This window comes from Phocoena sinus, chromosome 7 (genome assembly GCF_008692025.1).
Source record: "Phocoena sinus isolate mPhoSin1 chromosome 7, mPhoSin1.pri, whole genome shotgun sequence".
In the NCBI taxonomy this organism is placed as follows: domain Eukaryota; kingdom Metazoa; phylum Chordata; class Mammalia; order Artiodactyla; family Phocoenidae; genus Phocoena; species Phocoena sinus.
In genome coordinates this window covers 64,028,554-64,044,390 of record NC_045769.1, presented here as the reverse complement: position 1 = coordinate 64,044,390, position 15,837 = coordinate 64,028,554, and the positions used below count along the sequence as shown (strand labels likewise).

General features: G+C 38.1%; 1 protein-coding gene across 3 annotated transcripts in view; it reads right to left on the bottom strand.

Annotated features, from left to right (window-relative positions):
• ABCB11 (ATP binding cassette subfamily B member 11) overlaps nucleotides 1–15,837 on the bottom strand; it is an 84,818-nt gene that overhangs the window by 46,109 nt on the left and 22,872 nt on the right. For all 3 annotated transcript variants that reach the window (XM_032637577.1, XM_032637578.1, XM_032637579.1), the window contains exons 7-11: nucleotides 14,409–14,580; nucleotides 11,412–11,536; nucleotides 9,781–9,955; nucleotides 3,642–3,755; nucleotides 1,574–1,684 (exon numbers count right to left, since the gene is read on the bottom strand). In XM_032637577.1, coding sequence (XP_032493468.1) covers nucleotides 1,574–1,684; nucleotides 3,642–3,755; nucleotides 9,781–9,955; nucleotides 11,412–11,536; nucleotides 14,409–14,580 — 697 coding nt within the window. The remainder of the gene's footprint in view (nucleotides 1–1,573; nucleotides 1,685–3,641; nucleotides 3,756–9,780; nucleotides 9,956–11,411; nucleotides 11,537–14,408; nucleotides 14,581–15,837) is intronic.

Here is a 15,837-nt window from a genome sequence, read left to right as displayed (position 1 = left end):
GAATATATGTAACTATGTTTTATATACAAATATGTATGAGGTGTGTGTGTGTGTGTGTGTGTGTATATATATATATACCTACATTATAAGTATGTAGTATTAGAATTAAGTTGCATGGGATTGAGTTCTGTGGGGGTAACAGAAATAGTATTAAGAAAGGGTAGCTAACTATGGAAAACAGAACAAAGTTTCCTCAAAATATTAAAAATGGAACTGCCATATGATCCAGCAATTTCACTTCTGTGTATTTACTGGAAGAAAACAGAAACAATAATTTGAAAAGATACATGCATACCAGTGTTCATTGCAGTATTATTTACAATAGCCAAGATATGGAAGCAACCCAAGTATCCATCGATAAATGAATGAAGAAAATGTGGTATACACATATAAACACACACACACACACACACACACACACACACACACAAAATGGAATATTACTCAGCTCTAAAAAATTAAATCTTGCCATTTGTGACAACATGGGTAAATCTAGAAGGTACTATGCTAAGTGAAATAAGTCAGACAGAGAAAGACAAATACTGTATGATCTTACATGTGGAATCTAAAAAACAAAATAAGCAAACAAGCAAAACAAAATGAAAATAGACTCAGAGATACAGAGAACAAAGGAGTGGTTCCCAGAGGGGAAAATAAGTGAAGGGGATAAAGAAGTACAAGCCTGCAGTTATAAAACAAAGGCACGTGGATATAATATACAGCATAAGGAATATGGTCAATAATATTGTAATAACTTTGTATGGGGACAGATGGTTACTAGACTTATCATGGTGATCATTTCATAATGTATGCAAATGTCAAATTGCTATGTAGTATATGTGAAACCAGCACAATATTGTACATCAACTATATTTCAAATAAAAAAATAAAAAGAAAGGGTGGCTAAAGATACTCTTTAAAAATGAGGGATAAGTCTCCTCCCAAAGCCAGTTCATTTGGGGAGTAGATCCTAGTTTTCCTGTGGGGTAAATTGGCTTTAAAGATATTTGCTCAGTAGGTGCGGGAAAACTGTAAATTTTCTTCACCATGTGCCCTGGACAATCACCTAGTACAAGACATGTGACCATAATATCACAAGATTGCCTTTCCTTCAGGGACGGATCTAGAGATCCTTGTGAACTTATGGATAGGAAATAAAAAACGTCAAAGACAGCAGCTTTCCTTTGCCACTTCATACCCTACCCACTCAGTGTCCCGCCTCCTGCAGGTTTTAAGGAGGTGGTTGATAAGCCATCCTTCTGGATTGTTCTGATTGTTTTGCAGTTTGTTTAGCTTGTACTTACAGTGACAGGATCTGCTACTCATCTTAACAGAGCATCACTCAGTTGACTTAACCTGAATGTGCTACCAGACTGTGTTCCCACCAGAGAGATTTGCATATATTATTATCACAAGGAATATGGTTTGTGGCCTGAGGAATGACAAGACACCTGAGGTCACTTCCAGAGAAACGTGTCTCCCTGCCTTGTTCCTGGAAAATAAGTCACGCTTCATGAAAACAATTATTCTGTGGCTCTGGAAATGGATCATCAAAGAAGAAATTGGCACTTACCTTCACCTCTGGTCTGGAAGGATAGTGGAAGGTCACATTATGGAATTCAATTTCACCCTTAATTCGATCCAACTTGTAACCATCTTCTGACATGCAGTCAATGAGGGGTTTCTGGAGTAGAATATAAAAGGAATATAGCAACAGCATGTATTATATGCATTTACTGTCCATCTTGCTTTGAACTGATTCATAAAACAGAACAACAACCAGGTTAAACACTGCAGTGATATGCCAAAGATAAGTTGCTTCCACATTAAATATGCATTAATGATAGTAATAATATTCACTACCATTCACTGAGAAATTAATGTGAGATTATTACTATTGTAATTACTATTACTATATAGTAATATTAATATATTACATATATTTATATATAACCAAACTTACATAAATAATTAATATACAATTAATTATAATTAATATAAAATGTCAATGATCATATAATTGGTATAAAATATTATCACATTAATTTAATTAATTAGTATTTACTGTATACTACTATGATATATTATTACATAATGACAATAAAATAATATAATAGGTTGGCCAAAAAGTTCGTTTGGGTTTTTCCATAGATGTTATGGAAACATATAGTATTGATCTATAATTAATATATTAGTATATAATATATTGATATTATTATGGAGTATTGTACATTGAGATACCACAGAAGACAATGTACAAGGTGTTTTAATATGCTGTTTTCATTTATGTAATCATCACTGTAACCTAACTAGACAGGTGATACTCCCATTTGTTCACTTGAGGAAGTAGAGGCATCTCAAGAGGCCAAGGTCCAGTAGTACCCAACATTTAAGTATCTATTGTAGATGATGATTAAAACTAACGTTCTCAAGTGGTGTCTTCAAATATACCAACTTTCAACTGATATGCTGAATTCCACCTCTGTTGTCGTTAGTGGTGAGCCTAATTCAGAACTTAACCATGTTGTTAGGTCATCAGACAAGAGTGAGGGTCATCTCCATCTACCAGAACATTCCAGGGTCAACTTCTTCCCTCTCCCTCGCTAGTGAGAGAAATTCATCATCATATCTCTATTTGGGGCTACAGTGTCATCTATTTCTTCTTTGGTCTCTAGTAAAAATAATAAAATAATTTTTAAATGCCTTAATTTTTTGTAATCGTTTCAGGGGCCTCTCAGACTCGTCATCTTACTTGAGCAAGCAACAACCCTAAGAATGAGGTAGACTTTGGATAGCTCTATGTGGTTTTCAACAATCTTTTTATACCCCAATAAATGAAACCCCAAAATATAAAACAACATATTGCCACCTCCCCGCTTCTGTTCTTGAATTTTTACCTCTCTAGCCTGACCACTGATGTCCTTCAATAACTTAACCAGGGAAACCCTAGCCAGGCTGCCAGGGTCCTTTACAAGCCTGTAGACTTTCTGTCACATTTAGAAGTTAATCTAATCTTATGAACTTGGTCTTAAAGTCCTGCGTGATCTGGCCCCTTCCCATTCCTCCAGCCTCTGTCTCTTGCTCACTCTGTTCAGTCACACTGACTTTTAGTTCCTTGCACTCACCAAGCCCTTTTCCAACCTGGAGATCTCTTCCATGGATACCTCCCTGCTCTCACCTCTCAGGCATCTCCCCTCCCATGAGTCCCCTTTTGCATGGCTGACTCACCTCCTTCGGTTCTCAGCTCAGAAACGGTGTCACTGTCACTGTCACTCAATTTATTGAGTGATGGATTGTCACTCAATCCATCCCCTATCCCAACCACTATCACACTGACCTATTTTATTTCCTTGCTTTTACTTATCACCATCTAATATTATCTTATCTTTGAATGTGCCTACTTCGGTATTGCCTATTTCCCATATCATATGAGAGCAGGGGCCTTATTTGTTCTATTTCACTCTTGCACTGCCAGCTCAGAATGGGGTCTGGCTCATGACAGCACTTATTTAAGTACTGCTGAATTAAGGGCATTGTGATAGTTTCTCATATTTTTTAACATTGAGGATAAATTCCTCGTGAGTTCATTCCTCCCCCCAGCCCCAACCTGCTAATGGCCTTTACTTTTGGCTTTTACATACCCGGTCCATTGTCTCAAAAATGCTGGTGGCTGCTGCACGGCCAGCTGCAAAGGCTTCCAAACAGGAAGAGGCATTGCCAAGATTTAAAGCTCCTACTATGACACTGAGGAAAATCTGTAATAAAAAGAGACAAACATAGTTTTCATCAATTTGTAAATAGTCTTCACTGTCATTTGGGCTGCCCAAGTGAACTCAAAGATTTCTCAGAAATATTCTTCTGTGGGAGTTTGAAAGCTAAATAGCTCTTTGGAAACACTAGGAACAGTTTTTGTTCTGCAAAGTATCTCCAATTTTTCTACTGTTTTGATTTAAAAGACTACGTTATTTTTGATTGAACATCACTATTCTACAAAGAAGAACATGTTTTTAGATCAGTAAGAGGTCTAAACAAGGCAGCACATAGACACTGAGTGGGTTAGAGTAGTGATACGATAATTGATTCATTATATAAACAGCCTTATAATGTTAAAGACTTCTGGTTAAAGGGTTGTTGAAATGATAAAGACACTGTGATTAGCTTGATTGTCCTAGAGACTGGTACATGCAAAATATGCCTACTACTACTGCTATATTCCTGCTACTAGTGAACTAGTTTTTAGGATAACTACTGCTATACTACTACTAGCAATAATAACAATAATAGTAAGGTATGTGTTTAAGTGCTCTACTCGTATTACTTCATTTAATCCTTACAACAGAAGAGGAAACAGAGGTGTATGGAGGCTGCCTAACTTACCCAGTGTCTCAACGTGTATTAAGGGGTAGAGCATTATTTGAATCCAGGCTCTTGATTGACATTTTGTCCAGCTCCCAGGCTCATCTACTGCTGCTGCACACAAGTGGAGTGGCCAGGTTCCTGTGCAGAGCTGGTGAAGCTCTTCTTTGACTCACCAACCTGGCCATCTCATTAAGTTAGGGGAAGGCTACCTGATCATGATCAGATGTTCCTACCCAACAGCACTCTGTTTTGCATTTTGTTTTGTTTTTAACATCTTTATTGGAGTATAATTGCTTTACAAGGATGTGTTAGTTTCTGCTTTATAACACAGTGAAACAGTTATATATATATATATATATATATATATATATATATATCCCCATATCTCCTCCCTCTTGCGTCTCCCTCCCTCCCACCCTCCCTATCCCACCCCTCTAGGTGGTCACAGAGCACCGAGCTGATCTCCCTGTGCTATGCGGCTGCTTCCCACTAGCTATCTATTTTACATTTGGTAGTGTATATATGTCCACGCCACTCTCTCACTTTGTCCCAGCTTACCCTTCCCCCTCCCCATATCCTCAAGTCCATTCTCTAGTAGGTCAGCATTCTGTTTTTAATCAGTGCTGTTTATAAAGAAGCAAAGAGGCAATTCCTCATGTTGGCCTCTAGGAGAAGCACAAGACTTCACCCTTTCAACCAAAGAATGAGCTTTAGTCACGTGACTCACATGGAGGCTGTTTCGTTGGCCACCATGTATTGAGGACTGGAGTTATTTTCTGAGCTAAAATAAAGGTTGGCACCTGCATGAATGTAGTCTTTTTCGGGTAATCAAATGAACCTAGTCTATAGTGGTTTCATGAGCTGGATTCTTCCCATGGGTTATAGCACATCAGGGCAAAATACCTGAGTCCCTCCCCATTCTCTTTCTCCCTTATGGCTGGACCATGGGGCTTCTCAAAGCCAGTCAGGCATCTCCTCCCTCTCAGTAACCTCTCTATTCCATATATCCAGATGCTGTGGGCCAGCTCCTTCTTGCCTTCTCCCTGAATTCTCTACTCTATGCATGGGGACAAACATTCTCTCTTCAACTGTCCTTCATCTGTCCATCTGTCCTTTTCCTTAATTATGGCAGGTACTTCCTCCCATTGGCAGATTACTTACTCTCTCAAGCCCCAGTAGTTCATTATCTGTAACACAGGGGATAATGATTGCATATACCTCAAGGGATTGTTATGAGAAGTAAATGATAATGTGTGTAAAGGTGATTAATCCAATGTCAGCCACATAAATAATAGTGATGATGATGATGAAAGAAGTGAGATTCCACACTTAGGAAGTGAGAAGATGAACAGACAGAGCAGTACTTGTGGTCTAATTTGTGTTAAGACCACCCTCATCAGAAGCCTTCCACATGTCCTAGTTCAGGGGTCAGTAAACACTTTCTATAAAGGGCCAGTTAGTAAAGAGTTTAGACTTTTTAGGCCATATGGGCTGAAGCTATTATTCAACTCAATTCCTCGACTATGTAGTACAAAAGCAGTCATAGACAGTAGGAAATGAATGACTGTGGCTATGTTCCAATAAAACTTTATTTACAAAAATGGGCCACAGGCTGGATTTAACTTGTGGGCCACGGTTTGCTGATTCTAGACCAACTCACTAGTGGCCTGAACTGAAGTTTAGAGTCAAACCCTTGCTCAGCCTGGCTTTGCAAGCACTACCTCAAGCAAACATCTCTCTCGGGGTCCTCAGGGAAAGAGGGAGTGAGACAGACAGAGGTACACATCCTAATACCATCGCAGTAGCTAGCACACATCATTTCTCACCCCAAATATCTCACTCTTCAGCCCTGTGGACTGTGGTGTGAGAAGAGGGAGGGCAAAAGAGACCTCTGGGGAATAATTTATCTGTGGGTGTGCTGTGCTGGAGAAAAGGGGATCTGTTCGTAGAAAATAAACTTATGGTCACCAAATGGGAGAGTGGGGGAGGGATAAATTAGGAGTTTTGGATTAATGGATACACATTACTATATACAAAATAGATAAACAACAAGGTCCTACTGTATATCACAGGGAATTATATTCAATATCTTGTAATAACCTATAATGGAAAAGAATCTGAAAATATATATATATACATATACATATATAAAAAACAGAATCACTTTGCTCTACACCTGAAACTATCACAACATTGTAAATCAACTAGAGTTCAATTAAATAAGTAAATAAATAAATTAAATTAAAAGGGATCTGTGGCCCCTTGGAAGAGATTCAGAAACAGGAAGACAGTAGTTAATGGGTCAAGCCTCAGAGTCATAGGGATCTGAGCTCAAATCCCACCCTGTGCTATCTGGCATATATTTCTCAACCTCATGGCTCCATTTCATTTTTAACTGGTAGCATAATGGCATCAATCACAGAATGAAGTTGTGAGTATTACACATGGTAATTATATTAAATACTTCACTCAGTGCTTGACACCTTGTATACACTGAATAATGTTCCTCTCTATTACTGCTGTTACTTTTTCATTATCGAGTCCTGAAACTTAAGAGGGGCATGAAAGAGCAGCCATCAGCACCATTCAGTTCCCTTTCATCTTTTTTTCGTAATAGATCATAGAGTCTGTTTTTTGTCCATGTACAAGTGATACTAATTACAGTCATTTATGTGAAATACTTACCATTTATGCCCAATTACTGTGCAGCCAATAATGATTTTGTGCATCACAAAATGTGTTAGATTAACCTAATTGTTAATTAGTTTAATGCATTAAAAACACTCAACTCAGCTTATGCAAACTCAGCCTTTATAGTTTGTTGCTCAGAGCATGGCCAAAAAAGTGCATGCACGCTCAAGAGAAAGAGAGAGAGAGAAGGAGAGAGAGAACCACAAAGGGAATGCTCACCAATGATTATACTGTTAAAGAATGTCTCTCATCTTCCCAAAGAAAAGTTTCTTAAGATGTAAGTGGAGGCTTGCAAGGAAAAGTTTAGGAAAAGGAGGTGAGGTTAGTTATTGATGATTAAAATGTTAAGAGACACATAGTGTGCCATGTCTGCACATAGTAAGTACTCAAGAAATATCAGTTGAGAGAAGGAATTCTTTACAGAAGGTATAGAGTAGCCTATAATCCAACGGGCAGGAAACTTGAAGGTGAGAACTTGTTCAATGAGTTAAACAAGAACGCCGTTAGACCGAGGTGGCTTTAATGCCACCTAATGTGGCAGCCTACATAAGCGACCAGAACCTAAGCCTGCATGCCTCAAGGCTAAGAAATCAAAACCTAAGGACAACCAATCAGCCAATTAGGCTTTCCCCAGTAAGGCAACTACTTAAGCTACAGTTGATCAAATGATTCCTTTGCTTTGCTTCCTCCTCTTCTCTATAAAAGTCTTTCCCCTAGCTTTTATTAATAGACCCCCTCTAACCACTTCTGGTTTGGTGTGCCCAACAGGAAGTATTTTTTCTCAAACAAACTTCTAAAAATTTTAATATGCCTCAGTTTATCTTTTAACAGAACCATAAAATTGGATCTTCACTGAAGAGAGTTACCAAGGGTAATTCAGTGGTAATTCAGTGATTCCAACTGGAATTGTGTATTTTCAATACCATTTTTTCATTTTGCCCTCTGAACCGTTATTTGTACACACTTCTGTCCCCTCCTTGCAGGCAAGGAATCAAAAGAATGATGTCTTTTCTCAGTGCATATCTTTCTGCAGAGCGAGCAGATACAAGCTGTTGAGACTAAAGTCAACTACTGGTATTTCTAGTTTGGTAAAGCTGAAAGTTCTTAAGAATCATTAGGTCAATAAAGACAAAGGACTTTACAGTCAGATTTTAGACCTGCAGTACTTTCACTGGCTTTTCAAATGTGCAAAGCTATATTAAAGTTATTAAGAAAGTGGTTAAATTACGATAATAGTAACACTTTCCATCTATGCTATCCCTTTAAGGTTTACAAAACATTTTAACATGACTTATCATATTTAATTTTTTTAAACAAACTTCAAATGATGCCGGCTGCTTATCTTTCAAAGAAAAACTGAATTTTAAAAAGTCATTCTTCGTGTATTACCATGCTCTTAATGAAATAAAGTCAGTGCCTTAGAGTGATTATGGTCTGACCTCTAATAATCATTTCTATTTGCAAGTGGAATTTCTATTCAACTTTCCCTAGATATGTATTTATATAAAAGCAGTAGGTCTTAAATTGCAGGCTTCTGGCTAGCAAATTTCTGGTGCACAAAATTTTGGTATTTTGCATTATTTAATTGATGCCTGTCCTACCTAGAATCTGGAGCCAAAATATATTTTTTAAGAATCTTATATGAAACCACTTCCATGCTTTTTAAATTAATATAATTTATTGAATAATTAACAGACCAAATGGAACATATATTTCATGTTTTACCTCCCTGACCTCATGGAGCTTACTGTGTGAGGGTGGGAAGGGACAGGAACAAATATAAATAAATGCAAGTGCTCAGATTCATTCAAGGACTCTAAAGGAAAAGTTCAGCAAACCATGCAGGAGAATAAAAGATTGGATGAGCATGGAAGACCTGACTGGGGAAGTGCCATCCAGTTGGGAATTTGAACAATGACAACAGTCTAACTGTAAGGAGAGGTGCTGTAAGCTAAGAAGGAAAGGTGAGCGGAAGAAAGAGCTTTCCCTGACCCCATCCACACCTGCTATTCACTGTCGAGGTCCCTGTCCTCTGCAGCATATAACACCATCGTCATTACGCATTATGTGATTATTTATTGTTTAGCTTCCCCACTAAACTGTAAATTCCATCAAGGCAAATATCACATTTTTTTTGCTCACTACCGAATTCTCTACACTTTGTGTGAGTCTGGCATATAGTAGATGCTCAATAATTAATTCTTGAAAGGACAACTGAAAAGATACTGGAAATTAAAGTAGCCAAGACATTAGCTATAGCATGGCTACAGTGCAAGTGAGAAATAAAATATACTTGTATTACCTGTTCAGTTGAGGATATTATTGGCTTTGTATTTTAGTAACTATGAGTGAGTGTATTTAACAACTATGTCCATTAGCACATATCTTATGCCATTATTAAGCTCAACCACATAAGCTGTTAATTTTTAGCTAGGAGATCCCTGACTTTCCATTTTCTTCTTTTGGATTCAATCAGAAAAATCATTGTTTTACAGCTATAATATCTTCTGTTGATTGGAAAGCATGAAATCACGAGTCTCATGAACTCAAATGCTCAGCATCCCTTTACTATAAAAGGCACAAGTATTGCTGTTTCAACAGATGGACTCCATCAAATCGTTGAGGCTTTCCTCCTTCAGACACTAACGGGATAAACAGAATGCTTTCACTGTGGACCTTGCTGAGATACCGGCGGGAAATGTTCTGTCTAGGTCATCAAGACGGAAGTACCTGGACAAGGGTTCCTGCTGTATATTCTCCATCATCCAGGACGAGTCTGGAGCCGTACCAGAAGGCCAGAGCGTAACACAAGAAGATGAGACACCACATGAATCCAGTAAAGAATCCCATCACTATCCCTTTTCTAATTCCCCAACGCTGGGCAAACACAAGATTTTTCTCATACCTGTGAACAGAAAACATTTGAGTCTATTTCAGCAACAGCAACAGCAGCAGCAGCAGTTCAAGTTAAAATGTTTAGAACAGGCCACAATGCAGTGGTTTTAATCAATGCTTATAAAATCATTCCAAACACAGAGCAGCTTTAGGGAAAGAAAACAACAATAACGCCTGTGTAGTTCCTTAAAAGTTGCTTCAACCTGGCAGTGACAATGTGTTGAAAGGATGATGCCTAACAAAGCCTCATAGTTGATTACCTCTTGGATGAGTACAGTGGGGTAAGCTTTGCCCCAAGAGAAAAGAATTTTCAACACTAATGTTTGACCATGAGGGATCTAGTATTATTTGTGTTTGAATTCTCTCGTTAAGTCACATGACATGAAAGATAATATCTTCCATAGTGGAGGAAATATGCTAATGCAATGTTTTATGAGAAGTAAGGTAATCACTTCACAAACAAAAGAAGCAAAAGAAAAAAAAATGAAAAGAGGATAATCAGAGGTTGTAAATCCTATTCTCTTTTTCATTTGGTGAATTTGGTAGCAACTGAGAATGTGATCATACTAGATCTACAACATACGCAATAAAAGTTTAGTTAAGTTGGTGGCTGTTTTATAAAATCAGTACCTGGCACCTGATAAGCACTCAACAAATACTAGATAAATGGAAGAATAAATAAAATCAAAGTTTTGACAACTGTGTTGTTTTGGTCATTTAGGTTTTGATTTCCATTAACAGTTAATCTCCTAGAATGATGGTCTATAATATATCAATGCTAAATGTTATTTGATTAAATGGAAATCTTAGACTTAGAAAGAGCATATAGTACAGTAGCTGAATAAAACACATTGAATAAAAAAGTGCTCAATTGGGCTTCCCTGGTGGCACAGTGGTTGAGAGTCCGCCTGCCGATGCAGGGGACACGGGTTCGTGCCCCGGTCTGGGAAGATCCCACATGCCGCGGAGCGGCTGGGCCCGTGAGCCATGGCCGCTGAGCCTGCGCGTCCGGAGCCTGTGCTCCGCAACGGGAGAGGCCACAACAGTGAGAGGCCCGCGTACAGCAAAAAAAAAAAAAAAAAAAAAGTGCTCAATAAAAAAGTGCAAAATTGCATTTTAGATCAGGTAGGCTTTTCCTTAATGTCAGAAGACAGTGTTTTAGACTGGCATGAAGTATGGTGTATGTACACACACACCATCAGAGTTTGAAACAAATATCCAACCTAAGATGGCTTTCTAAAAGCCACCAACTGCATCATCTTCAAGAACACAGAGCTAAAGTCTTGGGAGTCTTTTGTAGGTGCTTTGACCAATCTAATTGCTTAGCTTAGCCACCTCTTGAACAAAAGCTCCCTCAGGGTACCATAGCAAGGTGAATCTGCCACTTTATACAAAATGGGGAAGATTCAGGGTAGTATGCAGATCAACAAAGTTCAGGAAAGTGGCAGACATTTCAATTAACTAACCTTTCAACCTCTTTTTTCTCACCACCATAAGCAGCCACTGTTGGAATAGATGAGATGACTTCATCAGCCACTGCCCCTGCTTTGGCATAGGCCCTCAATTCACGGTCTGTAAACTTGGACACGCTCTGAAGTCCAAACGAAAAAAATAAAATGTGAAGACCAGATAATTAGGTAAGTCACTCCGCCATTCATTGATTCATCTAGCAGAGCAAACATGTAGCACAGTTTAATACAAGACTAGATTCCCACTGGAACAGCGTTTACCGAGGAAAGAATTTGGTCCAAGTCTGAGCCATGTTAAGCCTCATCCATGGGTGTCTGGTTGTTGACATATCAAAATGACTCCATTAAAAGTCAGCCTCAACGAAACTTCTCACAGAGTATGTACTAAATAGGGCATTCTATGTGACCACAGTGTTTCAGTCAACATATTAATGACGTTTTCAAGTCAAACCATGTCAGAGTTCATTGCTATTGTCCAAAGGCCATGTCACAGTTTACAGACAAATACCACATGCAAAGACCAGAGGCCCATGCAGGTGTTGTCATATTCATTAGAATATAGAATAAGGGAGAGGTTCTGAGCATGCAAAGGCATATGCAGCAGAGGTAATTCCATAGGAGAAAGCTTCAGATAAATATTACACCACTTGACTCAACTGTAGGGACTCAACTAACTAGTTTTGCTTTTTACAAAAGGAAAGAAAAAGACATTGCACTTAATATTAAATAAGTTAAGTTTTTCTAAAATTGGACCTGGATTGAGTCCTAGTTAGAATCAACCACCAAAGACTTCCCTGGCACAGATTAAGAAACAAGAAGGGGAAAAAGCAAATGTTGTGAAAGATTAACTGGCTCAGAAACCTAAAAATATATATAGTACCCAGACTAAGGAAGTTTATCTTCCAAGTTTTTCCAAACTTTTAGCAGCAAAACCCTTATCAAACAAAATCTTAGACAGAATTTTAACATATAAGTAAAATTGGTATTTTATTACAATATATTTATTTCACAAGTCCACATTTTATAAATCTTGTGAATTGAAAGGCAACAATAAAGGAAAGTAAGGCTATTTGAATCAACATTAAAATTTGACTTTGGATGGTATGGCAGTTTTTACCACAATCCTCTTCTAATTTACTTCTGAAATATGTAATGAGCATAGTAATGAGAAAATTAAGTAGTTGCGAATGTTATCAGTTTTTATTGTAATGGTACATTAACGAATCTCTTGATACTTCAATTAAACTGATATAGGAACTTAAAAGATGTATATTGGGAAATATCTAACAGTTGTTCATGTTTCCCACTGTAGGTATATAAAAGTCATACAAAGGCATACAAAACCTATGATCAGTTCTAAATGTCACATTCTAATATGTCATATATTGCCCCCTCCACCTTTTTTTGTCCTGCTTTTGAATTGAGCTTAGTGAAATTGCTCGTATCATTTTACACAAACATGCACACACCTGAATTCAAGAAGAAACAAGTGCAGAGCTACAACATTCCAAATCGGTGACACATTTACAAGAAGTTGAAATATGGACACTGAGACAAGAGAAACTGTGCTTTGAGCCTATTTGAAATCAAGTTAACCAGTTTATGTTGTTGGTCTCCAACATGTTAAAACGTGACATATGATCCATTTGAGTGTGAATATTAATCTTTTGTGGGTTTGAAGAAAGAGATTAAATTTTTTTGGAGGGAAAAAAGTGCTGAATCAAATGTTTGCAGACTCCCCAGTGACCCTCTGTGGAAGTTGAGGCTTCCCTGGAGTGCAGCTGAAAAGCATTTGGTAGGAAAGACTGTTGTAAAACTTGCATGATTTGGTGGATTGGGAAAAAAACAAAAGCTAATATCTCTTTAGTAATTAATTCTGTGCCAGATGCTATGCTAAGTGCATAACAAGGATAATGCCTTGAGTCATCACAATGACTTTGGGAGGTACTAACCTTATTTTAAAGATGAGGAAACTGACATTTTGACGAGTTGAACATAACTTTCTTGAGCCAGGTGGTAGAGCCAGGTGGTGGCCTAGTTAAGTAGAATGAGCTCTTTGCTATTGTCACTCTGTATTACCTGGGAAACATTTGAGTAATACAGCCAGTGGAGTGTAGAGAGTATTTTGCTAGAAAATACAGTCATGGAGATCGGTACCTGTTGCTCAATGATGTGAATGTATGTGCAGCTTTTCACTTAAATTCTATTCTCATTTACAGCAAATTATTAGTGTGCCTGACCCCATGACCTGTTATCTAATGTGGCTACTCTAAAAGTAAAATAGAATAATTTCTCAATCCTTGGGAGTGTTTTTTAACTGGGATGACCCCAAATTCCTACTCCTATACTTTTTCTTGGCCTGCATACCTGGGGAATGGAAACTGTGACTGGGATACTTCTCTGAATGGGTCAGATAACCCTCTCTCTGAAACTGATCAGATGGAATGGAGAACACAGTGTAATTGCAGAAATCTCTTTTATTTGTTGGGCCTTTCTGAGGGAAGCATCTGAACTTGGGAGACCACGGGAAGCCACAGGCACACTGCAGAGTGAGTGGGGATTTAGAATCAGGCTTCCTTGAATTTGAATCCTATTCTGTCATTCACTGGCTGTGCAGTTCCAGACAAGTCCCTTTACCTCTCTGAACCTCCATTTCTTATATTTAAAATGGCATTAATACTTTATAAGATTGTTGTAAAATTAGAGATCATGTCCTTGAGGCTCCTAATACTGCCTGGCAAAATAGTAAATATTCAATTAAGGTAGTTGTTATTGTTATTAATACAATAATATTTGTGTTATTAAAACATTATTAATCCCTAATCTAATAATGGAATGTTATTTGATACTGAGTAATAATCAAACAAAATAAATCAAAATGGTGATAATGATGTTGACTAAACATACTCAGGAGAAGGGAATCAAGCTTCACATTTTTGGCTGTTTCTCAGTGCAAAAGTCTTCCCATGGAGAGAAGTGAGAAGACATTCTTACCAGACCAATGATGGCTGCTCCAATCCCAATGAGAGGGCTGACAGAGATAATAACCAAGGTCAGTTTCCAACCCCGGTAAAATCCCAGCAGGAACCCACAGACGCTCGTGGTCATGCGCTGAATGAAAATGGCCATTTGGTCGGCAATGGCATCATTGATTTTGTTAATATCACTAGAAACAAGAGAGGCTTTGGTCACTAAAACTGAATTTAGTCAATTCAATATCTTGCTGAGAAAGTACAATCTTTCCTTTCTAAACACTCCTATTTCTGTACGCCATTGCCCTTGGGAAACTTAATAGCTTCTCATATCTTGGAAATTTTGCTGCAGCTTGGGAGGGCAACAAGCCTCTCTCCTCATAGCCAAGGGAGTGTGTCCTTAATCCAGTTTTCCTGACTGGTGTTCATTCAACATAGGCAAAGACTTTTGGAAACCCTCTTATTTGTCCCTTTCTTTCTTAAAGCTAATATCCTTGATTTGTCCTAAACAGCCCTTCTTTCCTTTATACCTGCTAAATCTTTTCAGCCTCAAGGTTCTACTCACATACCACCTATTTCATAAAAATTTATATAATCCCCCAGGGAGAAGTAATAACTTCTTTCCTGTGTTATCATAGCAATGTAATTAATCTGTATACATGCGTATATGTATGTGTATGTAATTATTGCTTTCTGCTTATACACGGTATAGAATTGTGGTTAACAGCACAGACTCTGGAGCCAGACTCTGAATTTAAACACAAGCTGTTCTTGGGCAAGTTACTTGGCTTTTCTATGTCTCAGTTTCCTCATCTATAAAATGCAGATAAAAACAGAACCTACCTCAGTCGGTAGCAGTGAGGATTAGTTAATACACGTAAAGTATTGGGTTGGCCCAAAAGTTCGTTCGGGTGTTTCTGTAACATATGGAAAATCCGAACGAACATTTTGGCCAACCCAATATGTAGACAAGTGCCTAGCATATAGTAAACAATCAATGTATGTTAGCTCTGATTATTTGCTTGAACCCTTTATCCCTCCTACTAGGCTGTAAGTTCCTTGAGATCAGGAGCTCTGTGGTATATCTTTATGCCTTGCATAGGGTAAGTGCTCCAGAGTATTGGTTGACTATCATTACATTAAATTCATATTCCTGGAAACATTCCCATAATCTCTGGTCCAGATGGAGCAAACAAGGCTTAGGACTTGATAGCAAAGAAGGACCTTAGACATTACAGAGAGATTACACAATTGTATTCTAGCAAGCTTAAGTAACTGTTCAAGGTCAAAGTAAGTAAAGGGCAGAATGAGTGCTGGACGGTAGGGGCCCCAACATTCAGTCTGCTTTTATCTTCACTACACTACAAACTAACTGTCTTTCATTGGACCTCAAACTTAAATTCAACACGGTTCAACGGTACTCAGAGCTCATTCAAAAATTATGGCCGCGG